Source organism: Papaver somniferum, chromosome 3 (assembly GCF_003573695.1).
Source record: "Papaver somniferum cultivar HN1 chromosome 3, ASM357369v1, whole genome shotgun sequence".
NCBI classification, from domain to species: domain Eukaryota; kingdom Viridiplantae; phylum Streptophyta; class Magnoliopsida; order Ranunculales; family Papaveraceae; genus Papaver; species Papaver somniferum.
In genome coordinates, this window is record NC_039360.1 from 118,052,510 (window position 1) to 118,072,438 (window position 19,929).

The 19,929-nt window shown below is 37.2% G+C and overlaps 1 protein-coding gene across 1 annotated transcript; it reads left to right on the forward strand.

Annotated features, from left to right (window-relative positions):
• The first annotated feature begins 6,904 nt into the window (after positions 1-6,904).
• Positions 6,905-8,056, forward strand: LOC113359892. The gene has a single exon (XM_026603460.1). The coding sequence runs from the start codon at positions 6,905-6,907 to the stop codon at positions 8,054-8,056; it is 1,152 nt and encodes a 383-aa protein (XP_026459245.1).
• The last annotated feature ends 11,873 nt before the right edge of the window (positions 8,057-19,929 follow it).

Genomic DNA, 19,929 nt, shown 5'->3' on the forward strand with positions numbered 1-19,929 from the left:
TAGACTACGCAATCAATACTATGAATCACAAAGAAATGTATTGATGCCGATCTACGCAACTAATCAATCCAATCTATCAAAAGATAAATCGATTATAGTTGGATCCCCAGCCGATCAAGTTTTGTGCACACCAAAGATTATGAACTCAAATAAGAAATCTTCTTTGTCTTCAAATCTTCTTAGATCTTTAATAAACACCTATACACAAACAACTTGAATCTCTTGTGATGAATCACACACAAAACGAAGTATGTTAACGATGGATTATCACAAAACGTCTTTAGATCTACAAAGAGTCTAAAGATCCCCGTCGAAACTTCGATCTAGTTTGAATGAATCTTATATCAGAAGAGAAGATTCTCAAGCATAATAAAACTAAGTGCAATCAAAGTTCAACAACCGTTAGTCAATCAAATCAATTGAAAACTAATAATAAACTGCAATTATCTAGTTTCCCACCAACGGTACTCGTAGAGCTTCTCAATCCCAAAGAAGTCTTTAAAACGAGCGGTCGTAAGAGATTTCGCCTAATTAGGGTACTTTCCTCTCTGAATAGACGGATCCACCAGTAACAACGCAGCTAGGTAGTTTTGCTGGCTCTGAGGATCAGTTTGCTCGAAATGCAAACTTCAAAATTTATAGACCAAGGAAGTTTAGTCACCAAGGAATTTCCAAAACCGAATGTTATCAATGATATGCAATAAAGCCAAAATCGGTTTTCATAATTCCCGGAAATGATCTGTCCAAATATTGACCGAAATATCAGTAGAAAATCTCCAATTAGTAAATGCACATTACCAATTTTTATTTTCTAAAGATGTGCATTTAATTGCTGGAAATTAAAAGCATATAAAATTAAAAATCTTAATTAAAAGATTCTCAATTTATTTCGATCCGGGATTCTCCTTTAGTTATTAAGGAATATCTTTGAACAATAATAGATAAGACTTGCTTCACATGTTCAAAGTATGTCGGCATCTTTACTTTGTAAATCCTTTTTAATATTTACAATCTTGGAACCGATTTTCCACACTTCCAAACGAGTTTAGAATTGGTTCATCTGATTTCCAAGAACTATGTGATTGATCAAAAACATTTAATCACCATTCATGGGTTTAACGGTTCTACCAAACACAAAGTTCGGTTATACCTCCTAGTGGCTACTAGATCGGTTACACTAGTTTCCATAAAATGGCTAACTAAGTACCAGGATCGGTTACCACTATTTATGGTACTTACTTGTGATCGGTTGCATAGGATCGGTTACACCAATTACTAAAACTTGTTAACCTACTACAAGGATCGATTACACATCTTGTGATTAGTCCCACCAAGTTCTAGGATTGGTTACCCAATGACTAGGAATGGTCACACCAATTATAAATATCGATCATACCATCTAGGTGATTACTTAAGATTGGTTTCACTAATAAAAGTCATACCGATACACAAGTCAGGCATTGTGAATAGTTTTGCAATGAATAACAATACCAATAAGCCTAGCGATTTCCCTTTCGATTCACAAAACAAGTTTATGAATTGTACTTCCTTTAAACGAATGTAAAATATTGTTTCCTAGGACGAAATATTCACCCATACCGATACATAATCACAATAGCATTCATACGATTATGTCGATGTCTTATATACGAAGTTCAAAGGCGTTATACTTTGTATTATAATTCCTTAATACTACATCTAACTAGAGTATAATAATTCACAGCTTCGCAGTTATGTTTTCAATATAACATGAGTTGAAAAATACATTAGGAATGAATTAGTTCAAGTCAAAATATTACTAACCTTAAGAGGACGGATGATGTCGTCGATGTAGCTCTTTACTTCTTCGCATTTTTCAGGTCTTCGAGTAATACTTGTAAGTCTTATATCCTAATAACTTTTTATCAAACCTATACGAAGTTGACTCTAGTAAATAATCAAGCGACTCTTTAAATGAGTTTTGGTTCACTAAAATATGACAACCAAACTTGACATACCAATACTTTGTGGGTTCAGCTGAGCAATGCTCTAACAATAACGATCAATGGATTAATAGAGTTGAGAAAATACCTGGAATAAACTCACGTTCCTGGCAATTTGGCTAGTTCTAAGCCTCGACGCTTTTCTCAACTCTGCCATCAAGAATGCAATGGTTGTCGTGCCCCAGGAGTAGTTCGCGACCTTATGAGAGGATGCAATAGTTGTAGAAGGTTAGCGTCTACTCGGTTGCCACTGGTATTGGGGAATACGACACATACCAATACAAACAAGAGATAGGCGGTGGCCGCGACATGCACTTCGGCATCACTTAACGGTTCTTTCTGTTCTTTCTCGGCAGTGCCTTTGAACATCTTGATCAACTGACTCATATTAAACTCTCTAGTTTTGTAAGAGAAGCACCTGCTGAATTCAATGTATGTTGTCTCTTTATCCAAACCAAAACACTTTTTACACAAATCATAAAGTTTTTCCCAAGTTAACTGCTTTGTGTACTCATACTTGACAGCTACACCATGGTCATTGAGATTAAGAATCTGCTTGGCATCATCTGGAGTAATGGTCATCTCCCCAAACGGCATATGAAAGGTGTCAGTCTCGGGATACAATCTCTCCACAAAAGCCGATATCGCGGCCCAATCATGGTCCAACATTGAGTTCTCGGCAGCACTAGATAGTCCCGAGTTGGCTATAGTTCTCTTGAACCTCTCACGTTCACCGGATAAAGGCCAATCTTTCAATACTTTTGATGGTGCGACAATGGGCTTGAGTAGAGGAATCACATCGAAATTATACTATTAAACACACAACACATTACAAAATTAATAGAGTATTATTACGAATAAAACGACAATACGTTAGTAAAAAAGAATACGATTATTATCTCGGTTTCGCAGATTTCTCTGTCCCAGGAGTCTTTGTAGCCAAATAACAATGCTCCTCCATCTCTAGGCAGCCCATGGATTTCTTTTTCAAAATCCGCCTTCTTCAAAGAAATGGGTACAAGGTGTGATGCTTTCTTCACGATTGGCTTCCTTGTAACTCCTCCTTCTCATTGTGTACCACTTGGTTGTCCTTCTTCTTGAGTGATTACTGGAACACTTTGTCCAACTTCATGTTTAGTGATTCCTGGAGCGCTTGCTTGTACTTCTTCTTGAGTTCCTTGTTGAGCGCTTGGTTCCACTTCTTTTTGTCTCATTTCTCTCCGCGCACCAGCGCTTAGTTTCTTACCCCCTTTTTGACGAGGCTCTGTAACATTTGTATCTTGGCCTTTCTTAACTCGCATGTCCCTAAACAATAAAATTGGTTCGTAAGAATCACATTACAAACTCCACAATCGTAAGCTAAGGTAAAAGCTTTTCTTCCGATTACACACAATCGGAAGTCATATTCTAGTTTTCGTCTTCCGATTATGCATCAATTTTGGTTCAGAAACTGATAAAGTTATGAGACATATATAATAGAAACAAAACAATAAAAATTAACTCCCGATTCTGGGTACCAACTGTGTGTCCCTACATGTTCTAATTCTCTGTTACAATCATAAGGCAACATATAACCTAGCTACCGATTATGTCGATTTTATGGTTCAGTGGCAAATAGCTTTGTATAATCGGAAGTAATCTATAAAAATTAACTCCCGATTCTGGTCGATGTAACTGAAAACCCTAGAAAATAGACATAATCGGGAGATAAAATTTAGATCTAACTCCCGATTCTGGGAAATAACTAAAAACCCTAGAACTTATTTTCATGGATTCGTCAAATTGAAGCAACATAAACACATAAAACGATAGAAACTTACCTAATTGGGGCCATTTTATGAAGGGTTTGTGTCATGTACCTAAGTACAATGACAAGATTGGGGTGATAATTGAGGATAAACCTCTCTCAATTTCGAAGAATCGAGCCTCTCTGAGTTCAAATGAACATAGCCTAAGGAACAAAAGTTCCATTGATTTCTTAATAATTGATGCCCTTCCATTACATACACAAGAGTATATAAACCATCTCAACTACTACCCTAGAATCCACGGCAAGATAGCCACCAGGTGGTACAATCACAATCACAACCCACCATTACAGTTAACTACTTAACTACTAAGGACAGACACAATTACGATATGGGGCACCCCAGGGACATGATATTCCACTCCCCTTGATAACATCCCTGTCCTCAAGATTGGGGTGATAATTGAGGATAAACCTCTCTCAATTCCGAAGCATCGAGCCTCTCTGAGTTTAAATGAACACAACCTAAAGAACAAAAGTTTTATTGATTTCTTAATATTCGATGCCCTTCCATTATAGACACAAAAGTATATAAACCATATCAACTACTACCCCAGAATCCACGGCTATATAGCCACCAGGTGGTACAATCACAACCCACCATTACAGTTGACTACTTAACTACTAAGGACAGACACAATTACGATATGGGGCACCCCAGGGACATGACAGTTTGATTATCAGAATCACCACCACCACCTACTTCAGCGGCGTCATCCTCTTCATGTTCGTGTTCTTCGTCGTTTGCAGCAGTTACAATCACTTTTTTCTTTAATTTTTCTCGAGCTTTCGTAGGTTCATTAGTATCAGTCATCGTTTTATAGAAGAATCGACGATGTTTTTGATTCTGCGATGAACGACGACGATGAATTGAAATTTGAATAGGGGGAATAATGTTTTTACTCTCCACAATCGGAAAGGAAGAAGAAGAGGAGAAGAAGAGTTGAAAAGAAAAGAAAGAAAATGAAATGAAATTCCTAAGTTTTGGGTGGTCTTAATCGTCCAAAGGTTGTGTCGGCAATTACAATCGGTAGTCATATGATGTTCATTTGCTACCTATTATAGACGGTTGCCCCAAATTCATTTTTTCTGCAAACAGATAAAATTGAGTTTTCTACTTTAACAATCGGTAGATATGATATGATAGTATTCTACCTATTATGGCAATAACCCTTTCTTAAACAAACTAGTAATCGCTAGAAATAACTATATTCTAAACTACCGATTGTGGAAGGATATTCTCCGGAAATTTGGACATCCCATAACCTTATTTATGGATTGGGAATACAAAAATCGTCCCTAATTCTTTCAGGGTCGCCCCTAATGACACCAGGTTATTAATAAGGGGTTTTTAGGCTAAGGCCCGACCCATGGGTAACCCATAATATGAGGCCCTTAATTAAAAGAAGTTTAAATCTAGCCCCGAGTTAGTAAAAGACATTCATTCCCTTTTATATATTGTCAAGCCCCAAATTAAATAAAATTTAATTTGGGAGACCGTCTGAAACCCTGAAACCACCGTCGGAAAACAGCCTCCCCCTCCCTATCTCATCACCACCACCATCACTTCGATAGGTTAGAGTGGGGTTGAGGTCCGGGTTTTTTTCTTTTTCTTTTCTCCTTTTTCTTTTGTTTATTTTTCCACGCTGGGTTTCTTCCTCATAAACACGGGTTTTCTTTTTTTTTCCTTTCTTTCTGTCATACTTCCCATTCTCTGTGAGTTTTTGGTTGTACATTCTTCCTTCAACCTTCAGTTTGTTGCTTTTGGTGCTGCCTGAGAACTGCTTGTTACCTGGATGGTGTTTTTTTAGTCTGTGTTTGAGCTTCAGGTGCGCTAACTGTTTGATACTATGGCTGAATGGCATCCATTGGCAAAGGTGTTGTTTTATGTCCCTTTAAAGATTTTCATGGGTGTCCAGATGGGTAGAATGGAGGTAAGGGTTTTGCTTGCTTAATCCCTCATTTGAAGAGACTTCGTCTCTGCAATAAGGAAAGGGAAGATGCTATGCAACAAGCCATTCGATGCGATTTAGACGTTTTTGCTGGATTAGAGAATACACTGAAGACCTTGAAGCAATGGTTATGTTTTGATTGCATGACTATCCAGGCTTGGATCAGAGCATGTAAACATGAAGGGGACACTGAGGTAAGACCTGTAACATGTGAATAGGAAGCGGTTGAAGTGATTGTTGGTATATCTCGGCCCTGCCAGCAGGTAATTCGTTTCATTTAGAAGATGATGATTTTGAACTCAATGTGGAGACACTGGATGCAGTCTTCTGGGCTCCGATTCGCACTGTGAAGAGTATACCAAGGGGTTGCAGATTAGCTTTCTCACATACCTTGAATGCGACACTTCATAAGGTGGCGATAGGACCTAAGTCTGTTACGAATTGGGTCAAACTGCTGCCACTCCCTCGATTGACATTGAGGGTTTTTAGGCCTAAAGGGAGATCAGAAAGTAAGTCTGGTAATCGCAAAACTATTCAGCAGAAACAAATTCTTAAAGCCTTGGAAATCTTGGGGGAATATGGTGGGATACACATGCTTGTAAGAGAAGCTTTGAAGGTGTCCAGGACAAGGTGTGCAGTGAATATGGAGGATGACACGGAAAAAAAGGGACAGGCTAGGTACTAATGTCACAACCTTCTTACGTAAGGTCGCAGATGGACATTTTACGGCTGCTGCTAAGGCTATTAGTTCATCATGGGTGGCGCCAAACAATGCAGATACAAGAAAAGCTCTTGAGGATAAACAGCCGACTATGCCTCCTCCGCAGAAACCTTTTATCCCACTACATGAGACGCCCTTAGAAGCAGAGGCAGGGACTATTCTTAGCTGTATAAAATCCTTTCCTAAGGGTACATCGTGTGGCAGGGACGGTCTTCGGGCACAACACCTTTTGGATGCTTTTTGTGGGGAGGGCTCGTCTGTTTCTGCAGATTTAGTCGCGGCAATAACAATAGTTGTTAATTTGTGGCTATGTGGTAGATGTCCACTCAAGCTTGCGGAGTTCATTGCATCATCTCCTTTAACGCATATTCTTAAGCCGGACAAGAGCATACGTCCCATTGCTGTTGGGAAGATTTAGCGTAATCTTGTGTCCAAAGTGGCTATGAAAGGGGTAGGCAAGGACATGGTTGATTACCTACAAGACTATCAGTTCGGGGTAGGTGTTTCTGGGGGTGCAGAGGCAATCCTTCATGATGTGAACATGTTTGTCAATAAACACCACATGAATGATAAGCTTACTATGTTAACAGTGGACTTCACAAATGCTTTCAACCTTGTTGACCGTACGACTATGCTTTTTGAGGTGCGCAAGTCATGCCCTTCCATATCACCATGGGTTGAATACTTATATGGGCATCCCGCAAGACTGTATGTGGGGGATTACCACATCTTTTCCTCTAAGGGGGTACAACAGGGCGACCCATTGGGGCCGTTGTTATTTTCTCTAGTGCTCCACCAGCTTGTAAGGAAAATAAATGTGGAATGTACATTATCCTTACAGGCTTGGTACCTTGACGATGGCACTATTATTGGTGACACAGCAGAAGTAGCGAAAGCTCTTACAGTTGTTCAGACGGAAGGGTCAACATTAGGGCTTATTTTGAACATTAAGAAAACAGAAATTTTATGGCCTTCTTGTGATGGACGAAAGTTAAGAGTTGGGATGTTCCCTGCTGAAATTTCAAGTCCAAATAATGGTGTTAAGTTATTGGGAGGTCCAGTCAGCTTAGATGATGGGTTTTTGAAAGGCCTTGCCATAAAGAGAGCAGAGAAAGCAGTTGAACTAATGCAGGTTTTATCAAAGCTCCGTGATCCTCAAAGTGAATTATTACTTTTACGTGCATGCATGGGTATTTCCAAATTGTTATTTGGACTTCGTATTTTCCATCCAGAATACGTCATGGAGGCAGTCGACATTTTTGATAAAGGCTTGAGAGAAGTGATTGAGGGCATAGTGGTTTGTGGGGGTCCGTTCTTTGGAGAGCTACAATGGAGGTTATCTACACTGCCAATTAGATACGGAGAGCTGGGCATATATACTGATAGAGAGGCTTACCGATATTCCTTCCTATCATCACGTGTCCAAACTTTGGGGTTGCAGGATCATAAGTTAAGGAGTGGGGAGGTAGAATTCATGGATGACAACTTTAACAAGGCTCTGATGACGTTACAAGCAACTCTCCCTGATTTTGACTTTAGCATCTTTACTAGTAAAGACACCGCGCCCACTAAAACCCAAAGTACTTTGGCGTAAGCTCTTTTTGGTAAAGTAGTTAAAGACATGGACAGAGTTTACGAGTTGTCGGGTAGACAAAAAGCAGTCTTGGGTTGCCTGCAAGCAGGGCATGCTCATGATTTCCTCCTCGCTATTCCAATTGAAGGCCTTGGGATGAAGATGTCACCTGTGGAGTACCGTACCATCCTTAAATACATATTGATGATCCCCTTATACCCATCAGACCCCCGTTGTCCTGCTTGTATCACTGGGTGTTTGGACGCTTATGGGAAACATGCTGTTAGAGCATTGCTCGGTCGAACTCGCATGCATTGCCATCTCAAGCATGTTTGTCAATATTAGTGATCAAAACTATAAGTCTTGATTACTAGCCTATTAGAGCTAAGGTCTTGGATTAGGATAGAAAGTGTAGTTGAGCTCAAGACTCCATGACAATCATCATACAAGACGAAGGACTACTCAAGGAACTTGTGTATCTTCATCAACTAAAAGGCATGCGGAGACTTGAAATTATCTGTCACTCAAAAGTCTATTTACTCTATCTCCTACTCTTGAGACAAAAGTCGTTTTGATATATAGACTTTCATTATACACATTTGATATTTCGAGCCGAGTTTATCTCGCCTATCTATATCTTGAAATGTGTGTTGGTAAGCTTTCACTTTAGCCGAATTCATCTTTACCAAGTGACGAAAGTCATCTTATGTTTCAATCACTTTGAAAATTGCTCTGACGAAAAATGGTCCCTGAATAACGGCTATATAACGCTCTCTGAGAATATTTCAGTAATTGAAATGAGAGTTTAGATTACATAACCATTGGTGGATATAAGCATTATTGTGGAAACACATATATGCATAAGTCCTATTCCTTGAACCAAAGTTTGCTAAACTTTGTTGATCAAGAGAAGTTGGAAGTGGCGTGAGCCAAGTCCGCGAACTAAGTACGTGAACTCAGTCCACGAACTTGTGGAACTTCTTGGCCCGAGATTTTCTGTTGGAGTTCGTGTACTCCCTCCATGAGCTTAAGTCCGCGAACTTGAGCAGGTTATATCTAAAGTCGGTTGTTCTTGGACTAATGTTTAAATAAACTAAGAAATGCTTTTTCAAACCGTGGCTATAAAGTTCATGAACCGATTCGAGTGAATTAAACCGATTTTGCTTCAATCGTGTCTTGTTTAGTTACATAAGATTTCCTTGCAATTGAACAACTCTCTAACTAGTTCATTTGAGTCATTTGAACTAGTTATGGTGAAGAAGAATAAGGTTGATATGAGAGTCATCATATGGCTAACCATTTGGTTGACTTGTTGAACCAACAAATGTTAATGTTTGGGTACGGTTCATAAACCCAAAATTGGACATTTCATTTGTGTGTGACAAGCTAAGTTTTCGATCTAACGGTTGAGAAATATTAACTTGAATCTAATCAGGTTTTCATCCAACGGTGAATATTGAATGCTTTGTTACTAATCTAACATTGATTGCAAACCCTGATTTGAAAGTGTATATAAGGGAGAACTCTAGCAACTGGGAAACCTAATCCCCACACATTCTGTGTGATACTAGTTGTGCTAAGCTAGTGTTGATTCTCCTTTAACCTTTGGTTTCTTCTTCTAAACCAGGTTAACGACTTAAAGACTTCAATGGGATTATGAAGCCAGACCGATACTACTTTTCTTGTAGTTGTGTGATCTGATCTTGCATCTGTTATCGTACAAGTACAATTGAAATAATTGGCTTGAGATTTTATATCTTCGATAGGCAAGATAAAAAGTAATCACAAACAAACTTCGTCTCATCGTTTGTGATTCCACAATATCTTTTTTTGCTGCGTTAATTAAGATTATTGTGAGGTGATTGATAATACTAAGATGTTCTTCGGGAATATAAGTCTGGTATTATTGATTGGTTCATGTTCACCTTGATTTATCAAAAGACGGAACGAAACTCGTAGGTATATTCGTGGAAGACGGATTTATCTATTATCGTAGACTTTTCTGTGTGATACAGATTTGTTTATTAAAGTCTACGACTTTGGGTCGTAGCAAATCTTAGTTGTGTGTGAGATCAGCTAAGGGAATCAAGTGCGCAGTATCCTGTTGGGATCAGAGGCGTATGAGCATAACTGTACCTTGGATCAGTGTGAGATTGATTGGGGTTCAACTACAGTCCAGACCGAAGTTAATTTGGAGTAGGCTAGTGTCTGTAGCGGCTTAATACAGTGTGTGTTCAATCTGGACTAGGTCTCGGGGTTTTTCTGCATTTGGGGTTTCCTCGTTAACAAAATTCTGGTGTCTGTGTTATTTCTTTTCCGCATTATATTTTGTTATATAATTAAAATATCACAGGTTATGCGTTGTTCAATCAATCAGAAAATCATACCTTTCGGTTGTTGATTTAAATTGATTGACATTTGGATATTGGTCTTTGGTACCATCCAAGTTATCTCTCTTTGATAAAGACTCGCATATTTCTATTTGCTTGAGTAAAGATCAAATCGAGAGATTGAGATATAAACTCTTTGATATACATTTTATCTAGATTGAGTCTTACTGTCTAGTTGATTCTCTAGAAAGTATATTAGAGTTTGTCCAAACAGACTTCTAAGAAAAATATTGGGTGTGGTTGTTGTACCCCCACTTTTTCAATTGGTATCAGAGCTGGCAAACACGTTAAAGACCTCATAAGTCTGTGTTTGTAGCGATCTGATTATGGACGACAGTATCTCTGATAAACGCGTCACCAGAAATAAAATCTCTGTCTTGTCTAATTCTATTAAAGAGAAAGATTCCTCAATCTCGAATATAGACGAACCATGTGTTCCAACAAGACAGACAGGCTCCGACATGAGTATTTCCGATTACCATTCAAAAGAGTCTATCTCTCTAAATGAATGGGAAACAGATGAAGAGAGCGTCTTGATTCTAAATCTTGCTAGAATCCAAGATAATAGATTTAATCGGTTAAAACACCATGTCGATGTTCTGCTTGGTGTAATAAGAAACTGCAAATTCAAAGAAAAAACTGAAGATCATTCTTCATGTATGACCCCTGAGGCTAGCCTCAAAAAGGATGCTTTGGAAATTGAACATAGCTTGAGTAAACTCTCTATTCAAGGATGCTCTAAGCAGTCTAATATACCAAGCACTCCTGCTACGCCTGAAAACCTTCCAGCTCCAGAAGTAAGATTGGAATCCCTTCCTGTTAAAAAGAATGTGTCTGAATTTCCCATTGATCAAGGATGTTCCACATCACATGGAAGGAAGAAATATCCTAACGAGGTTGTTAAGACTACCTTGTATAATCACAATTGTGATCAGAAAGTATGTCTCTTTTGTGATGCAAAAGGCTCTGCTAAACAAAAAGAAAACTCTAGGTTGAATAAAACCTCCTTGGTTCAACTTCAACACACCTTAGACTTAATTCTCAAAGGTGTAACTGACATTAGTATGTCTAAACCAGTTGGTTTTCGTACTTATCCTGTGTACATTACCAGGAAGGTCAGTTCAATGAGTTCCTCAAATGCTCTAAAGCAGAATATGAGTCTTAACAAGAATCGTCCAAGGAAAGATCATGTCGTTTCCTCTGGAAATAACATTTCCCTTAATGTGAACAAAATTCCAGAAGAAAAAAGAAAATTTGATGATATGAGAAATAACCCGATGGAAATGATTGGAGGATATAAAGAAATTGTCGACAGGTTGTCATCCTCCTCAAGTCAAAATTCTTTTGGTAAGAACTCTAACTATGTCTCGTATTTTGACGACGGTAAGTTTTATGATAATTTCTCACATAAAAAGGGATCTCTTTCTAGATTCAGAAGGAAAAAAAGACTCGATCATAAACATAGTTATTTTAATGATCTCAGAGCTCATACTTGTGCTAATTAATCACAAGGGCTTTCTCATGAAAATCTTGTTGAGCAAGTTGTGTAAAAATCAAGTATACTATGGCAATTTGGTGTTCTGCTTAGTTGAGCTACCCTTTTATCGTTTATAGATAAACTAGTGTTTGCAGATAATATTGCCTAAGAAGTATTGTGTTGTCTTGTATCATTTCTATCTTTTGAAATTCTTTTGCAAACTTTATGGTCTACTACACTTGTGCTCTAAATTACTCCTATGGTAAAGAATTTATTGAGCCAGTTATGAATTCTCATGTAGCAAAAGTTCTTTTATTGTTTTATTCTTTATGGGCCATGTTGTATTCGTATGTGTACACGGGTTACCATCACGAGTCAACCATTTGCGAACCCTAAAGGTCTTCTTCCCTAAGAAACCATATAAATACTAAACCTCTGAGTCACGTTTGCGTACTCTAGGTTATTTTGGTTCATCAAGAATGTCGTCCTCTTCACAATCATATGATTTTGCTAAAGGCTTTCTTGATAAAGGTATTGGTTTTGAATCCGAAGGGAGGAAGAAAAGGACCCTTGTAGATGAAAATCATCCCAATGCCTCATGTTACTATGCATATACTCATGAGAATGTTGAGAAGGATGATATGATTTCTGCTGAAGTGGTCCATGACTTTCTTAAGTATTTTGAGGAAGCAAAACTGCAGCTTGTTGATACTCTGAAAGATCTTGATGTGTTGAAAACTGAGTTGAAAAAGGTTTCAACTGACCTTGGTCTCATAAAATCTCACATCAATGATCTTCATAAAGAGAATCTCTTCTCTGAAGATGCAACGGATGCTGCTAATCACAAGCTCAAAGACATCAAGACTCGTGAGGTTCCTGAACCGTCTATTTGACCTTAGTTCGTGTTCGGACATGGCACTGTAGTCTACTTTTGTTCCTTAGATTGTTGATTTATTTTGTTTATCTAGTAAATCTTTTATTTTTTTGTTTTTTTTAGAAGAATAACTAGAGGTTGGAATAGCCATTATTGTGATTACACATAGCTATGTCCAACGTTTGCATCTTCATGTTTTTAGATTTACTGGTTTAAATTCTAAACTTGTTTGGAAGATGATTTTTGCAGTATTAATCTTTATGGTTTTATATATTGAAATATTGTTATGGGATATGTGTGTTTGCGTCCGTGAACTTGACCGTCCCATATCTTGTCAAAAGTAAAGTCTTTCGTAAGTCGATATGCATGTATTGATGAAAGAATGAATGAACTTTTGACAAATACAAAAGTTAAGCCTATATTGTCAATTATTGATGGAAGATAGGTTAAAATCTTTTGTTTGCAAGGATTATGTCTATTGAATTTCGTTATGCGAATAGTGATGGAACATAAAATGAATCCTTGTGTATTCCGCAGTAATTGATCTTCCCTAATCCATATTTTATGTATTACTGTGAGGCTCCGTAAAGTGTCTTATGTCGAGCATTAAACAACCAAGTTGATTATTTTTGATTAGCTATGTTGTTGTTCCGTAAGGTACTTTATGTCGAGCATTTTCAACTAAATTAATCATCTTGTTTGGTTATTTAGTTATGACTCCATAAGTCTTCTTATCTTTGAGCGTTCATGACTAGGTTGATTGTTTTCATGATTAACTTAGTCATTGCTCCATAGACTCTTTTATGTGAGTATGACCAATTAAATTGATTACTTTGTGATTAGTTTAATTGTGTATTTCGATTAGATTAATTATGGGTTTACTTGTGATTAATCTAATTGAGCACTCTTAAGTCCCCATAAGTTTACTTGTGTTGAGCATTTTCGGTTAAATTAATCATGAACTTCTTGTGGTTAATTTAATATTTTGGATTCAAATTCATACTTGTATGTGATTTGTTTTGTCCAAAGAAATCCTTCTTTTCTCTTTCGAAATTAAGGTCGCTCGTGTTGTTCCCTTGGGAATGACATATTATGGGGAAGAGTTCTTTTTGAACTTGCGCTTAATTGCCAAATCTTTGTGGGGAGTGCGGCTGTGGAATATTATAGGGGTTATCTTGTATCTTTATAAACTCCTTGATGAATGCATTTAGCTTCGGATTTATGATTGCATCTAAAGAACAAGTTGATATTTTTGTTTTCTTTTGGTCATGAAATGTCTCTTTCGGAAATTTCATTAGGATCCCGTTCTTGTACCTTTGCCAATTTTATTGACAAAAAGGGGGAGAATTAATATGTAATTCACAGTACAAATACATATGGTTTTCGGATCATTATGTAAGGGGGAGTGGTTTCCATGTGAGATGGAGTATTGACTAAGGGCAAGTGATACATATCACCATAGTATTGTTGTTGAAGTTGTGATACAATTGAACTTTGACGTTTTATAATGATACTATGACACTGTATAACAATGATTGAGAACTATTGTTTTCTTGTTGTTATAGCTACAGATTTTCAACAACGATGATGCTAAACTTACAACCTTTGGGATCATTGGAGTACTTGAAAGTGACGAAGATTTCGAGTAATGTTGAAGATTAGGCATGTGGAATAGGAGCTACAAAAGTTAATTTATTTATCTTTTGTATTCCATATGTATTAATAGTTTTTCCACTAAAATTGACAAAGGGGAGATTGTTAGAGCATTGCTCGGTCGAACTCGCATGCGTTGCTATCTCAGGCATGTTTGTCAATATTAGTGATCAAAACTATAAGTCTTGATTACTAGCCTATTAGAGCTAAGGTATTGGATTAGGATAGAAAGTGTAGTTGAGCTCAAGACTCCATGGCAATCATCATACAAGACGAAGGACTACTCAAGGAACTGGTGGATCTTCATCGACTAAAAGGTATGTGGAGACTTGAACTTATCTGTCACTCAAAAGTCTATTTACTCTATCTCCTACTCTTGAGACAAAAGTCGTTTTGATATATAGACTTTCATTATACACATTTGCTATTTCGAGACGAGTTTATATCGCCTATCTGTTTCTCGAAATATGTGTTGGTAAGCTTTCGCTTTAGCCGAATTCATTTTTACCAAGTGACGAAAGTCATGTTATGTTTCAATCACTTTGAAAATTTCTCTGACGAAAAATGGTCTGTGAATAACGGCTATATAACGTTCTCTGAGAATGTTTCAATGATAGAAATGAGAGTTTAGATTACATAACCATTGGTGGATATAAGCATTGTTGTGGAAACACATATATGCTAAGTCCTATTCCTTGAACCAAAGTTTGCTAAACTTTGTTGATCAAGAGAAGTTGGAAGTGGCGTGAGCCAAGTCCGCGAACTCAGTCTGCGAACTTGCGGAACTTCTCGGCCCGAGATTTTCTGTTGGAGTTCGTGTACTCCCTCCATGAGCTTAAGTCCGCGAACTTGAGCAGGTTATATCTAAAGTCGGTTGTTCTTGAACTAATGTTTAAATAAACGAAGGAATGCTTTTGCAAACCGTGGCTATAAAGTTCATGAACCGATTCGAGTAAATCAAACCGATTTTGCTTCAATTGTGTCTTGTGTAGTTACACAAGATTTCCTTGCAATTGAACAACTCTCTAACTAGTTCATTTGAGTCATTTGAACTAGTTATGGTGAAGAAGAATAAGGTTGATATGAGAGTAATCATATGTCTAACCATTTGGTTGACTTGTTGAACCAACAAATGTTATTGTTTGGGTACGGTTCATAAACCCAAAATTGGAAATTTCATTTGTGTGTGACAAGCTAAGTTTTCGATCTAACGGTTGAGAAATATTAACTTGAATCTAATCAGGTTTTCATATAACAGTGAATATTGAATGCTTTATTACTAAGCTAACATTGATTGCAAACCCTGATTTGAAAGTGTATATAAGGGAGAACTCTAGCAACTGGGAAACCTAATCCCCACACATTTTGCGTGATACTAGTTTTGTTAAGCTAGAGTCGATTCTCCTTTAACCTTTGGTTTCTTCTTCTAAACCAGGTTAACGATTAAAGACTTCATTGGGATTGTGAAGCCAGACCGATACTACTTTTCTTGTAGTTGTGTGATCTGATCTTGCATCTTCTATCGTACGAGGACAATTTAAATAATTGAATTGAGATTTTACATCTCCAATAGGCAAGATAAAAAGTAATCACAAACAAACTTCGTCTCATCGTTTGTGATTCCATAATATCTTTTTTCGCTGCGTAGATTAAGATTATTGTGAGGTGATTGATAATACTAAGCTGTTCTTCGGGAATATAAGCCTGGTATTATTGATTGGTTCCTATTCACCTTGATTTATCAAAAGACGGAACAAAACTCGTAGGTATATTCGTGGGAGACGGATTTATCTATTATCATAGACTTTTCTGTGTGATACAGATTTGTTTATTAAAGTCTTCGACTTTGGGTCGTAGCAACTCTTAGTTGTGGGTGAGATCAGCTAAGGGAATCAAGTGCGCAGTATCCTGCTGAGATCAGAGGCGTAGGAGCATAACTGTACCTTGGATCAGTGTGAGATTGATTGGGGTTCAACTACAGTCCAGACCGAAGTTAATTTGGAGTAGGCTAGTGTCTGTAGCGACTTAATACAGTGTGTGTTCAATCTGGACTAGGTCCCGGGGGTTTTCTGCATTTGCGGTTTCCTCGTTAACAAAATTCTGGTGTCTGTGTTATTTCTTTTCCGCATTATATTTTGTTATATAATTAAAATATCACAGGTTGTGCGTTGTTCAATCAATCAGAAAATCCGACCTTTCGGTTGTTGATTTAAATTGATTGAAATTTGGATATTGGTCTTTGGTACCATCCAAGTTATCTCTCTTTGATAAAGACTCGCATATTTCTATTTGCTTGAGCAAAGATCAAATCGAGAGATTGAGATATAAACTCTTTGATATACTTTTTATCTAGATTGAGTCTGACTGTCTAGTTGATTCTCTGGAAAGTATATTAGAGTTTGTCCATACAGATTGCTAAGCGAAATATTGGGTGTGGTTGTTGTGCCCCCACTTTTTCACATGCAGTTCATTGCAAGGTAGACCCTGGTTTTAAACATAGACATGATCATGTGAGGGACACTTTGTATGAATACTGTGGAGAGCCGGTATTTCTGCTAAGAAAGAAGCGGTTGTCAAATTTTAGACTGATCCACTCGAGGGGTGATCGACGCTCAGGCCGGCAGATGTTTTAATTTTTGGGTGGGCTAACGGAAAACATGCATGTGTTGAACTTACTGGGGTTTCTCCGTTAGTAGGAATCGGACGTGGCACGTTTACAGTCGGGCAAGCGGTGTTATATCCTTAAGGGCTGCCTCAGATAAGATAGCGAAACATGAGAAAGCGTGTCATGACAATGGGCATGCCTTTATTCCTTTCACTTTTGATATATTTGGTTTTTTTGGCTCCAGAGGCGGTTGGTCTTCTCAAAAGAGTCCAGAAAGTCATGCACAGTAATGTCATGACTCCTGGTTCGAGAGAGTTTGTTTTTTATAGGTTAGGATTTGCAATTCAAAAAGGGCTTGCGGCGCAGCTTGTTGCGCGTTTGCCTATTTCGTCGATGTAAATCTTCAATAATTGGTACCAGATTTAAGTATAAAAAAAATTTAAGCCCAAAATTATTAAATCTAGGACCAAAATTATTAAAGTATAGTGTGAATGTGTAAATAGAAGTTACATATGCATATGGCATGCGTATCCAGAAGTTACACATCTTTATGACATGCGTAATGCAAAGTTACACATCAAAAAAATAGACATAAAAAAGAACGCATACGAAAAATACATGTATTACTTTAATATTCATTTACAATAATTTCTTAGCATGTGTAACTAGAAATTACACACGCATATTTCTAGTGTAAATGAAAGTTACATATGCATCTATTTAGTGTAATTGAGAGTTACACATGCATCTGACTTGTGTATTCAGGGTCAACTCCAATTCCAGTAAGACCAAATACCACAAATAAGCAATTAGCTTTTATGAAGTTATCGGAAACCTGAAATACCACAACAAGCAATCAGTTTTTATAAGCTTAAATGAACAATACATACAACAATGTACATTCAGTTTCACATATATCTGACTAGTGTAGCTAGCAGTTACACATGCATTTGAATTGTGTAACTAAGAGTTACACATGCATATATCATGTGTAATTAGGAGTTACACATTCATATTGATATGTGTATCAACTGTTACACATACATATTTGCATATAAATTTGATACATACAGTGTCTTATTCATCTGTACATATAAATTAAAGAAAAATTGCAAGGTGAATAACAAAGAACATCAAAAACAACAATAATTACAAAAAAAAGTGAATATAAGCCACTCAAATATGACAGCTTCCCCAAAAAATTAATTGTCAGGTGCTTTTGATACTTGGTGAAGGAAACTAGTTCCTAGCTATGTACTTCAGAAACAGGCTAATGCAAATAATCTGCTTTAGTCAGTCTTAATTAATAAGTAAATACTCCAAAACTAACTAAAAATTAAGAAAAGTAAAATCAACGTCATGAGAATTAGTTGTTTAATTGGGGAACAATCAAAAACAAGGTAGTGGATGTAATGTAATAACCTTGACCATATAGTCTGTAATTTTCATACTACCATTACATCTTTCCATATAAAATCAGAGCTAATAAGGGAATTCGTTTGTGGTAATGAGGGTCGAATTGAAAGATTACCTGGAAGAAGGATATTTGTGATGGATCCAATCATGTGTTTCCTGGTGGTATAATAACATCAATAGGAGCAACAAGGCCAACACATGCAGGGGCTCCAACCTGATGTAAACAGAAGCTAGTTTATCAAACTGAATACACATGTGAAAAGAAAAACAAAAAAAATCTTGAAGTTCATTCATGTTGGTTTTTAAGAGTCTTAAAATATATATATCCAACAATACCACTACTACCAACGAATATCAACGGATAACCACCAACTCCAATAATACCACCAGTACCATCAGTACAATATAAACACACAAATAAAACCATCCAATAAACAGAATTACGCATTATTTCGGTTCAGTCAAATTTTCACACATCCAATTAGCATGTGTAACTAGCAGTTACACGTTCAATTAGCATGTTTAACTAGAAGTTACACATCCATCTGAATAGTATAACTGTGACAAAATACATTTACCTTCGCCAGCAGTCCTCTATATGGATGCAAGTCGCGGATCAAGTGTTTCTGGAATATCTAGTCGACGATCTATGAAGCCAATAACACCAACAACCTACAAAGAGAAAAAAAAAGTCAAACCAAACTCAAATTATCAAGCAACTATGTCAAGTTAGTAATTTAACTGAAGTATTCTCTTCCCGGTAGTTCAGGTAGTTGATTACTCTAGGGAAAGAAAGGTACTGAAGTCTACCTGTAAAAGCAAATCTTATGGTGGAAGAGTTCCATCTTCCATCTTCCACGCCACCTCAGTATTTGGAATTGTGGATGGAAGTGCAGGTGTAGTGGTGGAATAGTGAAAACGCTATTCTTAATAGCACAAAAAAAAAAAACGTTATTCTTAATAGCACACAGTGCTATTAAGAATAACGTTTTTTTCTCAACCGTTAGATTTCAACAATTTATTTTAAATCTACATATAAAAAAAACGCTATTCTTTATAGCACTGAGTGCTATTAAGAATAGCGCTTTTTTTGTGCTATTCTTAATAGCGTTTCTTGTCTTCTACTGCGCTATTCTGATTAGCGTTTCCATGGATTCCACGGACCCTTCCATCAATTCATGGAACCCTGCTTGGATTTTCTGTGGAAGACCCCAACTTGGAAGCCACTAGACTTGACATTCCATGGTTTTTCCACACTTGGAATAGGTTGGATTCCACCATAAGACTTGCTCTAACGAGTTTAACTCCGTCCATGGAAATGACTCAGTCATTAGTTCCTATAGAATTATACCAAAGGTGAAAAACATCAGGACTGTCCAAATAAAAATAAAAATCAACGTGATAAGGAACTTTACCGGTGCTCTTTAGCATAACCTGATCCAAAAAAATTCACCGGTCCACGGGAAAATATCATTAGAA